Source organism: Mugil cephalus, chromosome 15, assembly GCF_022458985.1.
Source record: "Mugil cephalus isolate CIBA_MC_2020 chromosome 15, CIBA_Mcephalus_1.1, whole genome shotgun sequence".
NCBI classification, from domain to species: domain Eukaryota; kingdom Metazoa; phylum Chordata; class Actinopteri; order Mugiliformes; family Mugilidae; genus Mugil; species Mugil cephalus.
In genome coordinates, this window is record NC_061784.1 from 11,371,621 (window position 1) to 11,391,557 (window position 19,937).

The window sequence follows — 19,937 nt, forward strand, 5'->3', positions numbered from 1 at the left end:
ATGGTCGACAGTAAATGAATCAAAGGTCATGAATCCATCATGAAAGGAATCATAACTTGCAACTCTGATACCCTGTGATCCAGCAGGAGAATAATATGAACAGACACAGCATGAAAGTTTAGCCAAGAAAGTTACTCATAATAAAAAAAAAGGCGCAGTCGAGTTACTTCACTCATAATACTGGAAATTTGTAAAATTTCGAAAATAAAAATCCCGTATGTAAAATGTTTGTTGTTGGGTGATTGAGTGGAAGGAAAAACAAAAGAGGTTCAGCGGTGTGGGAGTGGATAATCTTCCGTAATAAAATGAGTTTGCAACAGCTCCATTCACAACATACCGCATTAACCGTGTGAAGCTCGTCCTGCTGCCACATGCCTGAACAGATCCTCAGGTTGGGAGGGTTGTCTATTACACGGTCTTACTGTTTACGACCATTGTCCCATACCATTTCTCTCTCCAGTCATCGCTTCCCGTCTTTGCGCCGTCAACATTTTGTACTCTCTAATCCAGTTGGAAAGCCACGATAAACAAACCTACACTGGGTATTCTCCACCACAGTGATTTGAAAATAGCCACCAGCTGTGACACATGAGAATTGCAGAAGCCGTTGGTATTATTGATATTATACATGAATATATTTAACGCAATCTAATATATGTAGAGAATCGTATTTCCTGAGTATACTTTGCATAATTTCAGGGGCATTCTGGATTTGCAATAATCTGCACGGTACTTTACAGATATACAGCAAATTGGCAAAAAAAAAAATAATATATGCATGGAAAATAACAACCCAATACAATACAATGAGACGCAAAAGTAAGTGCAGCTCCATGATTACTAGTTTCACGGTTAAAAATGGAGTCCGCCTGTTCTCAAGTGTTTCCGATCAGTATAATCAGGCTCATGTATCACTCAGAGCACATAAATAAATAAATAAATAATCTGGCATAGTCTGATCTTCACAACACATGCTTCTGGAAGTGTATAACTGCACGGAAAAGCGAGTTTCCTGTTAATGTTGCGTCCTGTGGTCGTCCAACAGAGATCCCTCAAAACAAACATAATAGTCTTAGAGGTCAGTCTTAGACTCCAGGGTAACTTCTAAGCATCTAAAGGTCTCTCTCACGCTGGCTAATCCTAATGTTTATGAACAATAAATAACCATGGTGTGACAGGGACAAAGCCACTGCTCTCCAAAAAGAACACTTCTGCCTTCACGCCCGCAGTTTGCTAAACACCATGCGGACGAGCCAGGAGACTATTGGGAGCATGTTTAGTGGATGGATGAGACCAAAGCAGAATTGTTTAGTTTAAATGAGAGGCTCATGTCTGAAGGCTAAAAGACGCCATATTCCAGCATCTGAGCCTCATCACGCCTGTGAAACATGGGGGTGGTATAATGCCTTTGTTTGGGTCTGTTTTGCTGCCTCCGGGCCACGATGCATTGCCATCATTTACGGAGGAATGAATTCTGAATTATACCAATGAATTTTAAAGGAAATGTAAGGACGCCTCTCCGTGAGATGACTCTTAAGGGAAACTGGGTCGTGGAGCAGGACGGCGACCCCGAGCACACAAGTCGTTCTGCAAACGGCACAATGGATGTTTTAGAAATGGCCAATTCAAAGTCCTTAATCCATTAGAGATGCTGCAGAAGGACCTGGAGCAAGCAATGCGAATGAGGAAACCCACCAACATCTCAGAGTTTAAGCGGTTCTGTGCTGAGAAATGGGCTGAAATCTCTCCCAGCCGACGTAGACGACTGCTCAGGAGTTACTGGAAATGTGTAGTTACTGTTGTTGCTGCACAAATGGGTTAGACCAGATCCTGAAAACAGCACTGTATGTCCTTGATGTGGACATATTTTGGTCACACTTGTTTAATAACATGACTTACTCATTCATTTGGGAACAGATGTCTGCAGTGTTGGCCTCAAAAATCCACGTCGGTCAGATTCAATTATGAACAAAATCAGGTAAAAGCTGCTGAAATCGAATTAAAACGATACATTTGATTACACTTGTGCTTTTCCTACTGTGACATGTCAACATGTCTTCTGTGAAACAAAACACTGGTAAAACGCAGAGGCCTACCAATAAATAGGCCGCATCAAGCAAATGTCAATTAAAGTCAGTTAAAATGTGTGAAACTGCAGCACAGGATACCCAGATGTGTGTTTGCAGTCATTCAGACTGGCACAACCTTGTTCTGTGCATTCATGAGGCCTGTTTTTCATCCGTTTAAACATGTCACAAATATGTAGTTTCATTTCCCCTTTATTTATACACTTTACAGAATACCTGTCCGTACAAAAACTGCACGTGATCAAATTACATGAGCATTGCTTGAATATCTGAGGGTGAACCAAAAACAATGCTACACAGCAAACTGAGAAGAGTTGAATTCTTGGTGTTAAACTAGACATACACTAGTAGAGTTAATCCATTATATTATATTTAACACTTGAGGTGTTAAATACACTTACTCTTCGGCTACCCGAAGTTATTTTTTCAGCGGTGAACCACGGAAACTTTACTTGCCGCGCTGTTACTAACCACCTGAACACCTACTTAATGAGCTAGAGGTTAGCATGGTTAGCATGCACGCCTGGCCTCACTGTAACATAGAAAGTGGTGCTAGAACTACATACATACGTTTTGCCTTGCTGTTGCATGTTCTAATATTTGTGGTGCAAGTTTGAAAATAAGTGTTTTCATAAAACGTGATAAGATGATGCTAATAGTTCGGAGTTGCTAGCTAGCGTACTAAAGTGGTGCTAACGCTACATTGTGCCTCACTGTTGCATGTTCTAATATTTGTGGTGCAAGTTTGGAAATAAGTGTTTTTGAACTGCGAAACATGGCTACCTTTTTATTTTAGTAAAGTGTATTTTCCAAGTATTTTTTGTAGGATTATATAAGAATTATATTGACACCTTTTAAGTGTGATGGGGGTAACACTTGTGTAATTAAGAAATAGTCCTCTGAGAGAATTAATTGCCAACACTACATAAGTGTTAAAAAAAAACAACTAACACTGGTTGGTGTTAGGCAGTGTGTTAAATTTAACTACAAGAGTCAAATTTACACTTACTTAATGTAAAGGTGCCAACACTCGAAAAAGTGTTAAATTAACACTCTGAGGTGTGGACCCATATAGACACTTTAAAAGAGTTAAGATCAACTCTTGCAGTGTTCATTTGGGTATGCTGATTTTACTGTGTAATAATGATAATTAAAAAAAAATAGCAACGTCAAGTAAAATAAAAGAAACTGAAAAATATGAGGTTTAGACATGTAATCATCACAAGGTCAATGGTTTCATATTGAGGAATAGATTCCTCAACTTGGACTAAAAATGAAGAAGACAGCAAAGAGAGGTCTGGTTTTGTGGATAAAGGATTTAAGAAGTCACCGTAAGTCACTAAGGTATAAGTCACGAACCGTGTCAGGGAGAGCTATCAGTCATCAATTTTCTACAAAGTGGATTTTTTTTAATGAATTCTTTAGTTGGGTCCATAATCTGTCATTTTGTATGTTTTCAAACAAACAAACATATATATAAAGTTTCAAATATTGGTGTCAGCTCCAAAAACCCAATGTCTCAAATATAGGCAAAATGGTAAATAATGACTTCGATTAGTTTTGATTTTCACATGCATATTTGGAAGAAAGATCTCATTTTGAAAATTTAGTGGACTGATAACGGCATTGCACTCTCTAATCTAAATTATTTGACATGCGAGGTTTTTTTTTTTTTTTTGTTATTGTATGTATTTATGTATTCTTTCCCATGAATACATTCCCAGCCTTGACCACAGACTTCAAAACAAAAACTGCGCTGCACTTCCTCCGCCACCTCCCCTCTCCTACCGTCGCATCGTCGCATTGCGTCCAGCAGGGGGCGCTGCTGCGGCCGCAGCGTCCCGGGACATGGCTGCCGGTAGCGGAGATCTCCTCTAACTTCTTCTCACCAGTAGCCCTCATCAGCTCGGAGGAGCGGGGCGTGGACTCGCAGCGACCATTCCCTTCTCTGACATTTGAGGAGACGGTCGGGGGAGGAAGGAAAAAAAAAAAAAGAAAAAGAAGAAGAAGAAGGAAACTGACAAGAAATCGATCGGATAGGAGCTGGTAAGTTTTGAAAACTTTTATTTTTTTCGTGTGTTTTAAACGGTTGACTTTACAGTGTGTGGGGACGTTTTGTTGTTGTGGACTTTGGCTTTTTAACAATAGATTTCAAACAGGCCAGCAGACCATCCGATTCCACGGGGGGAAGAAGGAAATGTGGGAAAGTTGTGCTATTTTGGGACTTCACAGTTTAAATGAATTTGGCCGGACTGTGCATGCATCTCCCTCTGAGAGGGAGACAGTTTAAAAAGTTGCATTTGATTTCCATTACACTAATTTCACTGAGTTTAGTCCTGATCCAGCATTAAAAAGTTTGGGAAGTTACGCCGAGCCTCTAAAGACAATGAGTGATGAGTCTGCTTACTTTCTAGAAGATGAGCAATGACTTCCTTTGACTTTAATTGACTTTATTGTGACTTTTGTGTTCCCAATTTTTTAAAAGGAAACTGAAAGAGCAAACGGTCAACCTCTACAGGACACACATGGATGACATCTTCACGCAGTGCCGAGAGGGGAACTCTGTGGCGGTTCGACTCTGGCTGGACAACACAGAGAATGACCTCAACTTGGGGTAAGCGGATATTTGTGTGCGCAGGGACTTTGAGGATGCCTGCAGCTTTCCCTCCTGTGGATGTTAGAATCCAGCCGTAGCGCGCAAAGTCTGCTGCGCAGTGACAAATGAAGGAATGTCGTCTCATTGATCGGAGTTCAGATGGAAAACGCACCACATTTGGTAAGGAAGGCGAGGGATTCTGTGCCGGCGTGTGTGTGTCTGTGTCTGTGTCTGCGTCTGTGTGTGTGCGTATACAAAGGATTTCTTGGCACCTTAGAGGTGGTCAAATACTTTCCATGCTGAGTTGTCTCTGCAGCCCCGCGGAACGGCTGATCGTCGCTCAGCTGCAGTAATTCCAGCCCAGTTTGTGCTTTTTTCCCCCCTCTTTCTTTTCTCCTCCTCATGATGTCATCTTTTAAAATCCGGGGGAGGCTGTGTGGTGACACAGATGACTCAGGCAACATAATATAACCCAAAGCCCGTCCCACGCAGGTCTGAACAGCTCAAGCCTTAAATGGTTGTTAGCGCTAAAAAGGATCTGCCGGGATATTCGTTCGCTTGCCTGGAAGACGCTCGCCGCAATCCCTGGTCAAAAGTGACGAATTCGCAAGCGCAAACGTGAATTTTTAATGCGCGGGAGTCGCGGCCCCCCGTTGGACCCTTTTAAGCTGTAACAGAGCACTCCTGCCTGTTTACATCATTTCTTTTCTCGAAGGGAGCTCGAAGACCTCACTGCTGAGGACCTCAGTTATCTCATTCTTGGGCCAGGCCATATATGTGCAATTTGTTGACGTTGACTTTCGAGGGGCTGCCGAGCTGCTGGCCAACCACGCACCAGCCAAGGCCATTTCCTCCCTTCAGCTCCATACAGGGCCAAGCCCTCGCTGACAGAGCTCCTCAGGCAGCTTGCTGCAATCCCACATAAACATACGTGAGAGCAGTCATTAAGCTGGAGGCCTCCTCTTGCTGTCAGTCAGGGGGGTGGTGGGGGGGCCTAGCTGTGTGGACCGGCCCCCCTTTTTTTACACCCATCAAAACATCCAGTAATGAAGGGTAAAAAGTGGTGATCGGGAACCAGTGAAGAGCCCACTAAGACAAACACCGAATGCTGTTTCAGCTTTGCCTTCAGAGGCGACTGACACAGGAAAACACAAGGAAAAAACAAAAAAGAGAGAGCGAGAGAGAGAGAGTTTGCAGCTCAGGATTCCACTGTGTATTTTCCACCCCGCCATTCCTGACTTTTTTCTCCCCCGTTACTTTTTATAGCCCACAGGGCCGGTCAGACTCTGAACTGTTCGTCCGCAGAGCCGCATCAGAATTGACAGAGAATGTGGCAGTTTCACTTTAGTGTGAGTTAGTGCTGCAGCTATTTCCTGCTGGCTATACAAGCCCTCTTGAGTTTTTTTTTTTTTTTTTTTTGTTGAGCAGAGTGTGACAGAGTTAGTGGCTTTGCAGGGAGCTGCGAGAAGCAGCTGCCTCGGGGTCAGGTAATGAAAAGGACCCACTTGGGTGGGGGGGGGGCAGTAGTCACACGGAGGTGACAGTCTGGCTCCTTGCAGACTGCACCGAAGCTGCGTACGCTGTTCCTCTTCGCACACGCTCGCTGGCATTCCAGCTAGCGCAGACAGTGTCATCTGATGGGTTATAGGCAAGAAAGCATGCGCTTCCGTCTAAATAAAGATTAGTAGGTGGTGTCTAAGAGAACCTGAATGTGTGTCAAAGAGAACCGCACAGATAGTATTTTGTCAGCTGATATGCGCTCGGGTGTTGTTAAAAGTACACACCGACACCCTCCTACGCACAACAAGTTCACCTCAAAGTTTTAAATTAGTCCACAACAGCGCAACACCGCTTCATACAGTGTGTTAGACTTGAAGGAAATCAGCATCACAATCAAAAGCCTAAAGCCCTTTTAAAGCCTGAAGACCTATTCCCTGCACCACTGGAGAATCTAAATGACTGTTGAAGCTGCAAGCGATGAACTGTGCAAGCGGGATGAAATGCCCTTGAGCAGGCTGGAGAGGGTGGCCTCATCACGGCGATAATCCCGCAGCTTCGCTTTTCAGCCACCTCCAGCTCATCAGAGATGCCCCTTTCGGCTCACCGCAAACTGGGCTGACACACTCGAGGAGCCGACAAACGAGAGTGTTGTTCCAGAACACCACACGAGAGACGAGCTCTGAGGTAAATGGATCCTCTGCCGTGCCTGTGGGGCCCATTCATATCTCACGTCCTGGGCAATCAGACCGCAACTGGGCAGCTAAAGTACCTGTGGTCACACCTGGCAGAAATGCGTTTTCACTTTCGGCCACTCCAGCCAGCACTCGTGTTTCAATCTCAGATTCTTGCTGCATGTGACAGCCCCCCCTACTCAGGAGACAGAGCCTTGATCCACGGCCCATTCATTCACTCCTGTCTCCAGTCAACAACAGAAAATAAAGCCTTTTTGAATCAGGCCATGTAGCAACCCGATCAGGTGCTCCCATGATTATATGGTATAATTCACAGGTATAACAGGGAGAGGCAGAAGGAAAATCTAGACTGTTGATTCCAAATGACAAAGAACAGTGGGGATAATCGGCTCCCTTGAGGGACACCGGCTGTTGTTGCACGGCGGCTGGACTCAGTGTCCCCACTGCACACTTTGATCTCTGTCACTCAGATCGCTCCCTCTCACAGTGATGTCGCCCAGTGCATGAAGCAACTGAATAAAGCAATGTAGAAATACATTCTAGTTAGATTCTCTTCTCCTCACACTCCCTGGCTTGTGTTTCAGTGACGACCATGGCTTCAGCCCCCTCCACTGGGCATGCAGGGAAGGGAGGAGCGGCGTCGTCGACATGCTCATCATGAGAGGTGCTCGCATCAACGTGATGAACCGCGGAGACGACACGCCTTTGCACCTGGCCTCCAGCCACGGACACAGAGACATCGTGGCTAAGGTAGATGCGCTCAGCTGAGCGACCTCAGCCTTTGTTGCTTACATGGTTTGATTTTCTGACTTTATTTCCCGTAAATTTCAGCTGATTCAGTGCAAAGCAGACCCCAATACAGTCAACGAGCACGGAAACACCCCCCTCCACTATGCCTGCTTCTGGGGCCAAGATGAAGTCGCAGAGGTACACAGCGTTCCTTGGCATGATCTGTTGGTTTAAAAGGCCCTCTTCTGGGGAGGAATGGCCACTGCAGTGTTTTTCTTTCTCCCAGCTTCTGTTATCGTCCTTACATTCAACTCCAAACATATGCTTATAATCTACAGTGTGCATGCCTGATCTTTTTCAGGACTTGGTGGCCAGCGGTGCCCAGGTGTGCGTATGTAACCGATATGGACAGACGCCTCTGGATAAGGCCAAGCCTCACCTAAGACAGCTGCTGCATGGTCAGAGACCATTTATGGGCATTTAAAACACACACACAAAAAAAAAGTTATTTCCTACGAAAGGAAAAGCATAACATTGCTGAAAGTGTTTGTATTCTCTCTTCTCAACTGTAATTTTTAGAAAAGGCAGAGAAAATGGGTCAGAGTATGACCAAAGTCCCATACAAGGAAACTTTCTGGAAGGGCACCATGCGGACGCGACCCCGTGAGTAACATTCCGCTCACACCCCAGGAACAAACCTTCACATCAGATCAGGTTGTATTACTCATGCTTCTGCTCTTTCAGGTAATGGCACCCTCAACAAGCAGGCTGGCATTGATTTTAAGCAGCTTTCGCTCCTGGCAAAGATCAATGAGAACCAGTCCGGAGAGGTAACTGCGCTCTGTCAGTCTTTACTCTCTGTGAGCCGGTCTTTTTCAGCTCCACTTGTTGTTCACTCGATTATGTGCTCTTGTTTGTAGTTATGGCAGGGTCGGTGGCAAGGGGACGAGATTGTAGTGAAGGTGTTGCAGATTAGAGACTGGACCACCAGGAAGAGCAGAGACTTCAACGAGGAGCATCCGAAGCTCAGGTAATACATGTTGTGGTGGTTTTAGCAGTATAAAGAGATATCATGGTTCATGTGTGGACATCATGGATCTTGCATAATCTTAAACACTTATTTAGAAATATGTTTAAAGCATGTTTGTTGAGTCACTGAACATTTGGGATCACAATCACACCCTGGTAAACACAGTCCTAAAGTGAAGATGGATGTGATTGATTGCTGGTGATTGAGGTCAGCGGCGAAGAGTACTCAGGATCTGGTGCAGGATTCTTGTGCAGTAATGAGAGGAGATTTTATTTGAGGACAAGGAAATAGCTTTTGGTTGATGTTGTGGGAAAGGCAGCTGTTTATTGCTTGTCGTGTATTGCGCTACAATGTGCAAAACAAATTGCGCAAACCTCCCGTCATCACTGTGAACATGAAGTCCATTGGAGCAGTGGAATTAAAGGGCACATCTCATGCTCATTTTCAGCTCCATATTTTTATTGTGGGACTCCGCCAAGGTAACGCTGAATGATTCACAGTTCGAAAATAAAACGTATTAATGTATTTTTCCCTGTTATTCACCTCTTTAGTTGAGCCTCTGCAAGAAAACAGACGATATTTGCGCCTGTCTCTTTAAGAGACATGCTTTACTGTGATTCATGCTGCTGCACAGGTTCTTAAAGCAAACTCTAAACCTACTAAATAATAATTTCTCGTACGTGATTGGAAATACATCTGCAACAACAAAAATTACAGCTGGACGTCTGTTTATCAGAAATGATGCTCATTAGCTGATTAATATGTGACATAACAGTAGTTATTTGCAAAGCTAAAGAACTTTTGCGACGGCAGCTACAAAGATAGAAAAAAACATTGGAAAACATATATAAATATCCCATTTAAATCAGCCATTTTAATAATCAGACCTCACTTTTAAATTCTGATTTGAATCCTAATTATCATTAAAATTATTAACACTGGTATTTTTCCATGAGTATGCCACTATGTTTTTCGTCACAGCTGTTGTCCCTTGTCATTGCCTACAAGTTTGTTACAGAAATATTCAAGAGTGAATTTCATTGTTCCAAAAGTGAAACAAGTTTAGACAGGTTCCACCAGGCCCCCAAAAGACCTCTGCACATGCAGTGAATCATTCTTCATTCTTGACATAATTACGGCTGCATTCTATCTCACAGGTACGGCAGCTCTACACTGAATGAAGGAAAAGAAACAGGCAAAACACTGTGGGATAAATGAAAGGATCATGTTGTGTTTAATCAATCCCACTGACCTCAGATACTCAATAAATTACATGAAAACTTGGTCCAAGGCAAAGAAACCACAACGTTGAGGCTTGTTGCGCAGTAGGGAGATCCTGGCAGTGTGCTTTTGTGTTGGCTACAGGTCTTGCATTCTTTTAAGTGTTGATGCCAACATGAAAGTGCTTGGATGAATGAGCTGAAAAATTCTAGAGGCAACAGGATATCTGTCATTTATTGCAAAAACACATCAGGTCACGTTAACTTTAGAGGATTGGAGATACGAATATGATACCAATGTGCTGATGGAGAGATGAAGATGAGCTTTTAATGTCTTTAACTGGAATGTTCTCCCATTTGTATTTTGTATTGTGTCTCCATAGGATCTTTTCTCATCCAAATATTCTGCCTGTTCTTGGGGCCTGTCAGTCACCTCCATCCCCTCACCCTATCATCATTACCCACTACATGCCGTACGGATCCCTCTACAACATACTACACCAGGGCACTAGTAAGTGATTTGTTTCCAGGCTCAGTGCATGTGGGAATGATTATTAATTATTCTTGAATTATAATATACCATTTTTTCTTTTTACTGGTAGTTTTCAAGATTGTTTTTTATGTGGAATGAAACTACTGTGTTCAAGAAATTTGCAAGCAGATGGCTAAATTTTATGATAGATCTTTAATGGCTGATGACTGATATTATCAATAGATACATCCTTCCCCTCCCCCTTACCCCTCCTTTCCTTCACTGTTTTTGGCCAGTCTATTAAATGACATTTTCTTCATCTTTTTCATTCACAGCTCTGGTGGTCGACCAGAGTCAAGCGGTGAAGTTTGCACTGGACATTGCCAGTGGTATGGCTTTCCTCCACACCTTAGAGCCAATGGTTTCCCGGCTTTATCTCAACAGTAAGCACATCATGGTAAGTCACCTCTGCCATAGAGGCAGCCACAATTAGATTAATCCTGAGTCTGTCTAGCCATGTATTCGGTCAGTAACAAGGTGATATTTTTTCAGATTGATGAGGACATGACAGCCAGAATAAGCATGGCAGATGCCAAGTTCTCCTTCCAGTGTCCTGGCCGTATGTATGCCCCAGCATGGATGGCCCCTGAAGGTATTTTTTGTTCTCTCTTTGTCCTTTTCATTCCCGTCTTCTCCCTTTGATTTTATGAGTCATTCAGCTCAGAACTGACTTTACTCTATAATTTAGTCTCAGCTCAGTCATGGCTGTTCATTTGGCCTCGTTACAGGATGAAAAAGATGCATTATGTTGTTCGCTGGCTTCTTGTTTTTCAGCTCTGCAGAAGAGGCCCGAAGACATCAACAGAAGATCTGCTGATATGTGGAGCTTTTCAGTGTTACTGTGGGAGCTGGTTACCCGAGAAGTCCCCTTTGCTGATCTGTCACACATGGAGATAGGCATGAAGGTAAGAGGGCACACTAATTATCCACCGCCAGGCTTGTACTGCATGTTCACGCCTTTATTTTAAATACAGCATCGGTTTACTATGAAACTACTACTACTACTTAACCCAACTTTGTATTCGCACAGGTGGCTCTCGAGGGTCTTCGGCCAACCATTCCACCAGGGATTTCCCCTCATATCTGTAAGCTGATGCGACTCTGCATGAACGAAGACCCGGCCAAGAGACCCAAATTTGACATGATCGTCCCAATCTTGGAGAAGATGCAAGACAAGTGAATGCCTCTGCAGCAATTTCTCTACTACATTTTATCGTCAAACCACTCTTTACCTTCACCTCTGCCATATATTTGCTATGCCACTGTAAATAATGCCAGAAACCACTTTTCTAGCTACACACAGTTCAAATACTATTATATTGCTTCTCTTGTATAAGTTAAATTTGAGGTTTAAATGTTCTTTCGCCTTTGTCGCTCTTTTATTATGGCTGATCACTGAAATGTTGCTAAACTTTTTAATCCAGTGTGGATTATATGCAGTGATGAGTCTGATCCAAAGAAATGTGTATAGAATCGATGCTTTTATACACGTCAGCATTTGCCAATGCAATAAACGTTTTATATTTATGACATGTCCGCATTCATAATCATTTTGCGTAACATTTAATTTAATGCACATGTTCGTTTGCAAAACAATACTTTGACAATTGCTGGTCAAAGCTTGTGGCTTTCTTCAGCTGGAGGACATTTGTTAGTTGTCACAGAGGTGATTTAGTTCACTGAGCAAACTCTCAGTCTGTCCAACAATTTATTTTTATATCATCTTGAGCAAATCCCAGCTCAATGCAGGGAACCTTCTGCTGGCTCAGTGGACAGACAGAGAGGAAGCATCATCGCTAGTCATCATGGCAGATGACTAGCGATAAAGTACTAACCATAAAAAAATGGGTCTATGCAGCTTAGATGTACTGCGCATACTGCTTCTAAAGATACAAAAGGCGGTACAACATGAGATAACAGATGCAGACGACATTCTGCAGCCTGTCTACTGATAAGAGCCACAAGATCTCTGAGGTCAATTGTGAACCTTCAACCCATGTACACTTCAGTTGTAGATCAAAGTATATGTGTAGTAGTCGTCTTTACTAGATGTCACTGAATGCAACATTTTTGATTTGTGAGTGTATAAAAATGCAACTTTATTTTTTGTTTAACTGAAGTTATGGCGTAGTGGTGCTGTGGAAACATGAAAGGGGTTAAAACTGAAGATTAAAATAGAGGTTAGTGCATTAACTTAACCTCGGATGAAAGCAGATAAAAATGAATAAACAGAGGAAGACCCAGGGGAATTAATAACAAACAGAAAAATATATACAGCCTCACAAAAACAGGCCAGCATTCAACTATAGAGCGACTTAGATCTAGTGCAGTTGTATAGCTTACATCACAGGTGTCAAACATACAGACTGCCAAAGGGTCTAATCTGGCATGTGGAATGAATTTGCAAAAGTGCATAAATCACATTTAAGACATTAACTGCAATGTTTCCAATAAAAGTAACTGCTATTGCGAGTTTTTTCGTTTGCTACCCCTGGCTTACATGCTCAAAGCTACTGTCTGAAAATACACAGGAAGCACATGACATCTTGCAGCCTGCCCGCTGATAAGAGGCCACAAGATGGAGCTGAAAGCTCCAAAGAATTTATAGTGTGACCTCTCGCTCTTTTGTGTATTTGGTTAAACCAATTCCAAGGTCCCCTGTGAACCCTATATGGTCGTAGATGAAAGAAGCACGCAGCTGCAAGGAATTAATCTTTAACGGATTTCCCTGAATGCAACATGGGGACAGAAACAATTTGATGTTTCTTCTATTGTTTGGCTTGAGTTATGGTAAAGAGCAGAAATCTGAGAAGTCAGCGCGTTAACCTGACCACAAAGCATAACGAAGTTACCACTATTTGACTTGATTATCACATGCAGTTTCTTTCAACCTACCCGGAAGAAAGTGGGGAAAACATTGGCACGTGACCTGTCAGCTGACTCAGTGTGGCTTTCAAAAGCAGCGGAGGAAAGAGCTCCGTCAGCTAGTCACACACCTACCGGAGCGGCGGAGGTTGTCCACGCCGAAGAGAAGGTTGTCTTGCAGCGTTATTTGTGGAAGAGGAAGCTGCATTGAAGCTCCTGTCCTGTTTTTTCGCCGGCTCTCGCCCTCGGGACCGACGCAGTTGTTTGGAGGTACAGTTACTGAGTCTTTGTTCTCAGGTTGTCTGTTCCCGGGTGTCGGTTTAACTTGCAGCACAACATTTTCCGTCTTCGGGTGTGTGTGTGTGTGAATCGTGTTTTCTCAAGTTGAAGACTAAGTGTTACTTCCTTGACTCATAGTCTGCCCTGTGTTTTTTTTATTCTGCTTGCTTGCCGTACTGTCCTCACCCAGACCCCGTCGACAACTAGTTCTCGGAGGACACCTGCCGTCGGGACAAACATGGGGCTCTCGGCGGCTCCCCGGCCGTCGTCCTTTGGCCTGATAACCTGTTCTCTGCTGCTGACCCTGCCGCTGTTTGCCTCCGGACACCCAACGCAGACCCGAGCCCAGGGGACACCGGTGTTCGTGGAGCGGTTCCACGGGCTCGGGTTTAGCTGGAAAAATGTCTCCTGCCCCGTCTGCAAAGCAATCTTCACCGTTGTTGATATCGCCCTTCTGGTAATCCTTTTTATTATTATTATTATTATTATTATTATTATTATTATTATTATTATTATTATTATTGTTTGGTACCCCCTTTCCTAAGTTGGTAAATAAGGAGGCGACATACATTTTATGGGCTGAACGGGTCATCTAAAATACATTTTGCATATAAAACAACAACTAATTAACTATGTAAGCAACAGTTCAGCCTATAGTTCAGTTGAAATTTGCAGATTTTACCTAAAAACTGGCTGCAGTCCTGCATTAAGTAGCTCCTGGTGAAAGTAATAATGTTCAGTTTATGTTGAAAAAACATAAAGTCGTTTTTTAACTGCATAATAATGTGGGAGGATGATGTAGTTTATGATGCCGTTAAACTGAATTGAATCAAACACTATATGTTTTCTGTTATTTAGCTTACCCTCCTAACTAGAGTGGGGTTGCCAAAATGATTGAAAGGTGCCTCCGTACAACACGACATGTTTTGGCTCTCTGTAGTTTAAAAACAAAATATCACAAGTCTTGAGATTTAGTGCAGGACTGTTACGTTAGTATGGGGCAACTCTAAAGCCAATGTCTGCAAAACATCATACAACATTATACATTTAGTATTCATATAATAGTAGTGTTTTTTGGGGGTACATGTGATTAAAACAAATCCAGCTACTTTGCAATTAATATCAATCTTCATCAGTGGTGTATTTTATTTTTTTTCCCTCATGGTCTCTCTGGAGGTCATGCATTTTCTGTTGGATTGTATTACATTATATTCAGGACTGTATCAAACGCGCCGTCTTTCCCATTTTAGATCCATGTCGTCAGATCACACCGCTCGGCGTGAAACGAAACGGAACCGCGAACTAAAAGACCTTGAGGTTTAAGGGTATGCGCTCTCTTAAATCTCAAGGTCTTTTAGTTTGCGGTTCCGTTTCGTATCAAGGTGTCAGGTGTGCTCTTGAATTGACCCTGATTGTGATTAAATTTAATGGAAGCTGATTGTTTGAACGCCCTTGAACTTCCCGAGTCCACGAGCAAATCTGACATGTGACAGCAGCGACCCAAATAGAGAAGACTCAGTTCTTCTTCTGATTCCTGAAAAATCTTCTCGCTGGCGTTTTGTAGCTGACTTGGCACATATGTCATATGGTCTATTTGTTGACCTAAAGTGATTCTCCCTATCATTCAGTAGCAGTATCTATAGACCGCAACCGCACGCTTTCAGATCCACTTAATATTGATTGTTTAAAGCAATTTTAAGTTGACCTGTTCTCTGTAAATGCTGCACTCCTCCAAAGGTGTTGTCTGCGTTTATGTTACGGCCTGAATTGTGATTTTTAGATGATTTAAACCATCCCAGCTGGGCTCATCTCTCAGGACGTTTAAGGTTATGTAGGTCAGGGAGGAGTCATTTTAAGAACCTGATCTAATGTTTACATTGTAGGGAATTTCTCTGATCCTTCTCCGCCTTTCTACCTCTCTCAGAGCGACACAAATGAGGAGCGAGTGGCCCACGCAGTCCGCCAGGCCTGTGTCCGTCTGCACCTGGCTGAAGAGCAAGTGTGTCGCGACATAACGGAGCTGTTCAGGGGCGATCTCATAAGGGCCCTGCAGGAGTCGTTCCTGTGGCCCAGCGAGGCGTGCGCTGTGTTGGTGGGCCCTTCCTGTGGCAAGTTTGACATCTACGCACCCTGGAACATCACCTTGCCAAAGGTTCCTAAGCCTCCTGTTACGCCACCCTCTCCTCCCAAACCTGGTTCTCCACAGAGCAGGGTCCTGTTCATCACCGACGTCCACTGGGACAAGGTGAGTGTTTGCCGATGAGCCACAGCAGAAATTGAATGAAGTAGATGCTCCTTGGCAGTTGCATTTGCTGACAATGCTTCTCTGCAAAGACAAGGAAAGGCTGTCGTGAATTTGACCACCTGACTTTGTTCTAAAACCTCTCCCCTGGCAGGAGTACGAGGTCGGCAGCGCTGCAGACTGCAAGGACCCTCTGTGTTGTCGTAAAGACTCTGGCTCCCCGAGCTGGAAGAGGAGGGAGGCTGGGTACTGGGGAACATACAGCAAGTGTGACCTGCCTCTGCGGACCGTGGAGAACTTCCTGCAGAACGCCGCCAAAGCTGGACCTTGGGACTGGGTGTACTGGACCGGAGACATACCGGCGCACAACATCTGGTCCCAGACCAGAAAGCAGCAGTTGTCGGAGCTCACCGTCGTCTCCGAGCTCATCCAGAAGTAATTTTTCTTTAGTTTTTTTTTTTCTTGAAACCGATCTGTCTGGAATGGAGCCAAACCGATACTCAATCCTGCCTCTTTCTCGTATCTTCCAGACACCTGGGACCTAATGTGACAGTTTACCCTGCCGTAGGAAACCACGAGAGTACGCCAGTGAACAGCTTCCCCCCGCCCTTCATTCGTGGCAATAGATCGTCCTCCTGGCTCTACGACACGATGGCAAAAGAATGGGCGACGTGGCTGCCAGAGCAGGCGTTGAAGACTTTGAGGTTCTTAAAAGTCTTGCTTTTATTGTATCCAGTTTATAGCGCTACATTGTTGTGCAAGGGAGGCAACCCCATTGGAAAAAGCCTATGTGCTGTGGTAAATATAGTTACTCAATGCAGAAGGTGCGTGAAATACCCAACTTTCAGTTTGGATTTCACATCCCGCTGCTTTAAAGCGGAAGTCGTCACATGTCTCTGTAGTCTTCCCCACACGTACTATATAAGGTTTGGAAATTTGATTGGTGTCCCGGAACTGAATCGAAGTCCGTTTCTTTTGATTTCAGATATGGAGGATTCTACACGGTGGAGATTCAGCCCGGTCTGAGGGTGGTCTCTCTCAACATGAACTTCTGCGCCCGAGAAAACTTCTGGCTGATGGTAAACTCCACCGATCCTGCCAACCAGCTGCAGTGGCTCGTACATGTGCTCCAGGCCAGCGAGGACAAGGGAGAGAAGGTCAGTGGGGCAACGTTGCGCAACCGATGGAAGCTATTTTATTGAGGCTTGGACTACCTTGGTCATGTGCTTCACGCTGTATTGCGGATAATAACTCCTTTTGATTACGTTCAGCCACTGGTGCTGAGCGTGAGATAACGATAAAAGGTTTTTTATTGGCGCTGTGACCTTCGTGCCGTGTCATTTTGTCCTTTTTTTAGGTGCATATCATCGGTCACATCCCACCTGGCCTGTGCCTCGGCAGCTGGAGCTGGAACTACTATCACATTATCAACAGGTAGGTGCGGTGTTGATTTAAAGTCTCAATAAAACGGTAGAGTTGCTTTTGCATGAATATGGGAAGCTAGGGAGACTGCTTCCTCTTCCTGGAAAAAAATGTTTTAGCCAGTAGCATTGTTGTTAGAAAGAAAGAGGAAGGGACATGAAGGCATTTCATTGAATGCTAAATTAAAACACTCCACTTAGTGCAGGATGAAGCGGCAACATTTTCCCAAGTGCCACTAAGAATGCCCACAATGCAACCTTTTAGTTGATGCTGATACTGGTGTGCATGGAAGACATGGCACAAGGCAGATCATGCAACAACACTTTATCAGTTAACCAGTTGGATCTCATAGCAACTTTAAATAATAACATGCAAAGTCCCGCGGTGCATGTTGCAGTAAAAATAACTGCAGCGGCTGTGAATCATCTCGTGGTTTACATGCTTTCGTCATTTAGAGGAGGCACTGAGGTGCTACACGCTAAGCGGCGGCTTCTCGTGCCTTCCAGAGGCACCTGCACGAGTGTAAGTGGAGTGCAAGTAGCAGGTTGCCAGAAGTGTAAAATTAACTTTATCTCTGACTTCAGCAATTTTTCGCTTCCTCCTTTTGTGACGTAGACAGTTGGGATGTCTGGTGTGGTGTCAAAGGTCTAGTTCTGCTGTGTTTTAAGGCACGTAAAAGCAACCCACCAATTAGAAAAGAGAGATGTGCTTTGTCCTTGTTAAACAAAAGTTGTTGTTATGGTAGATTCAAAGTTACACAGAGAATCTGGTGTCTGTTTGATAATGTGTGGACGTGTTCTGAAACCATGATACCCTGAAAACCATTGGAAACTATCTCTGATGTGGTGAGACGGTTCATTGGGAAAGGGTTTCACTGTGTCCCTGTGATAAAATCACCATTTACGTCAGTACGTCCCAAGGACTTCAAATATTCTGTGTTTGAAATTGTTGGGGTTCTGTTGCAGCAGATTCCATTTTGACACTTTTTTTTTTTATCCCCCAGATATGAGAGCACAGTGACTGGACAGTTTTTTGGCCACACACACATGGATGAGTTCCAAATGTTTTATGATGAGGCAACCATGACCCGTCCGCTGGGAGTGGCATTCATTGCTCCCAGTGTCACCACCTATATTAATCTTAACCCAGGTGAGTTCATAAAGTAGCTGACTTACTTTATTAAACTTGAACAGCAACTCCCACGCCGTTTAAACTATCAGAAATACCGTGTCTGTCGTGTCTGCTTTTCAGGATACCGCGTCTATTATGTTGACGGAAATTACAAAGGCAGCTCTCGGCTGGTTCTCGACCACGAAAACTACATCCTGAACCTCACGGAGGCAAACCACAGCCCGGTGGCGCCGCACAGCCCAGAACCGAACCCCAAGTGGACGCTCCTGTACCGGGCCACGGAGGCTTACGGCATCCCCAGCCTGTTCCCGTCCGACCACGACCGGCTGCTGCAGACCTTCGTCAAAGACGACCGCGTGTTCGACAAGTTCTGGTACTTCAGCCATAAAGGACACGTGTCGGAGCCCTGCAAGGAGACCTGCAAGACCACGGTGCTCTGCTTTCTGCGAAGCGGCCGGTACGACGAGCTGCAGCGTTGCGAAGGATTTGCGGGAGACTCGGGCCGAGCCGTCAGAAGAACTCTCTGTTGACCTGAGGAACTTTGAACCGAGGAAAAAAAAAAAGCAATACGACCAAATATGACACTGAGCCAAATAAATCATTTAGGAATCATTAGTCAATAAGGATTCTCTATGTTTGATGAAGTTGTTCGAGCTCTCGCTCGTTACGCCGACAGGTTATGTGAATATAACTAGTCTGGAGAGCTCTGCCTTAGCATTAACTATGTTTTACACTGAAATGTTTGGTAACAAGCCTTAGATTGTCAGCTGTTTTGCAATGCCTGTTGTGTGAGGATCTTGAAATTGTCCTGCAAATATGCCATATTGAAACACACGGGCGTTTAGGTGAGCTGTTCACCTTGTCACAGTTTGGGCAGTTCTCTTGAACTGGGTGCCTTTTTATTAGGTTAGTCCTTAACAGCCTTCTCGCAACTTCTAGAGCTGCTTCAGTTGTCTTCCACAGAAAAACTTGCACCTAATAACAAAACATTAATGCCAACATGATGATCAAGTTGGATGGGCTTGATTCAAAAGTAATAATAATAATAATCAGATGTTCCAATCGCTTCATATCTTTTGCATTTGCTGAGATTTAAAGGTTCAATGATTCTGTAGTTGTAATAATGTTATTGGTTCTATTCATAGGGACTTAGGTCAATGTTTTGTCTACCTTATTTGCGCTGCACCATCTGCCTCAGCTTTATACCCAAAAAGGAAGCAGTATTTCTTACTGAGGTTTACTTCTGCCTGCACTTTAATTCGTTGACTAGTTGATTTTGAGGTTTGACTGAGTGACGAGCGAAGAAAGGCTCTCAGATCAGCGTCTGCGACGACGCGACTTGTAAAATAAGCAATAATTTAAAAGAGTTTATAAATTGTGAATAAAAGATGAGATGTCAAACGCTCGCCTGCTGGTTTTCATTTGGCTGCAAGGAGTAAAAAAAAAAAAATGGGTTTTGTGAAATTCGTGCTTCACCAATCACTGCCTACCTGCCACCAGAATACATGGTTTGACACCTCGGCTCACATCAAAGGAGGCTTCGTTCCTGTCTAAAATTAACCACGTCTCATCCTGTATTCTGGTAAACTTCTCTCTGGTTTCCTCACCGAGG

At 43.9% G+C, this 19,937-nt stretch overlaps 2 protein-coding genes across 2 annotated transcripts; both read left to right on the forward strand.

Moving 5' to 3' along the window:
- The first annotated feature begins 3,964 nt into the window (after positions 1-3,964).
- Positions 3,965-11,913, forward strand: ilk (integrin-linked kinase). Its single transcript, XM_047607918.1, has 13 exons — positions 3,965-4,133; positions 4,573-4,701; positions 7,460-7,625; positions 7,707-7,802; positions 7,966-8,062; positions 8,184-8,267; positions 8,349-8,434; positions 8,525-8,634; positions 10,238-10,365; positions 10,662-10,783; positions 10,879-10,978; positions 11,161-11,291; positions 11,417-11,913. The coding sequence occupies exons 2-13, from the start codon at positions 4,613-4,615 to the stop codon at positions 11,564-11,566; spliced, it is 1,359 nt and encodes a 452-aa protein (XP_047463874.1). The 5' UTR covers positions 3,965-4,133; positions 4,573-4,612; the 3' UTR covers positions 11,567-11,913.
- Positions 11,914-13,347: 1,434 nt separating this feature from the next.
- smpd1 (sphingomyelin phosphodiesterase 1) lies at positions 13,348-19,726 on the forward strand. The gene is made up of 9 exons (XM_047607878.1): positions 13,348-13,521; positions 13,721-13,987; positions 15,455-15,775; positions 15,927-16,207; positions 16,303-16,476; positions 16,758-16,929; positions 17,130-17,206; positions 18,198-18,343; positions 18,446-19,726. Exons 2-9 carry the CDS (start codon positions 13,769-13,771, stop codon positions 18,853-18,855), a joined length of 1,800 nt encoding a protein of 599 aa, XP_047463834.1. The 5' UTR covers positions 13,348-13,521; positions 13,721-13,768; the 3' UTR covers positions 18,856-19,726.
- Positions 19,727-19,937: the final 211 nt, after the last annotated feature.

Excerpts from the sequence above, each read along its gene's own strand:
- ilk (XM_047607918.1), top strand. The coding sequence starts at position 4,613 with ATGGATGACATCTTCACGCAGTGCCGAGAGGGGAACTCTGTGGCGGTT. Across the intron at positions 4,702-7,459 it reads GAGAATGACCTCAACTTGGG|TGACGACCATGGCTTCAGCC; the intron begins GTAAGCGGATAT and ends CTTGTGTTTCAG. Across the intron at positions 8,268-8,348 it reads CACCATGCGGACGCGACCCC|GTAATGGCACCCTCAACAAG; the intron begins GTGAGTAACATT and ends CTGCTCTTTCAG.
- smpd1 (XM_047607878.1), top strand. The coding sequence starts at position 13,769 with ATGGGGCTCTCGGCGGCTCCCCGGCCGTCGTCCTTTGGCCTGATAACC. Across the intron at positions 13,988-15,454 it reads TTGTTGATATCGCCCTTCTG|AGCGACACAAATGAGGAGCG; the intron begins GTAATCCTTTTT and ends TACCTCTCTCAG. Across the intron at positions 16,208-16,302 it reads GTCTCCGAGCTCATCCAGAA|ACACCTGGGACCTAATGTGA; the intron begins GTAATTTTTCTT and ends CGTATCTTCCAG.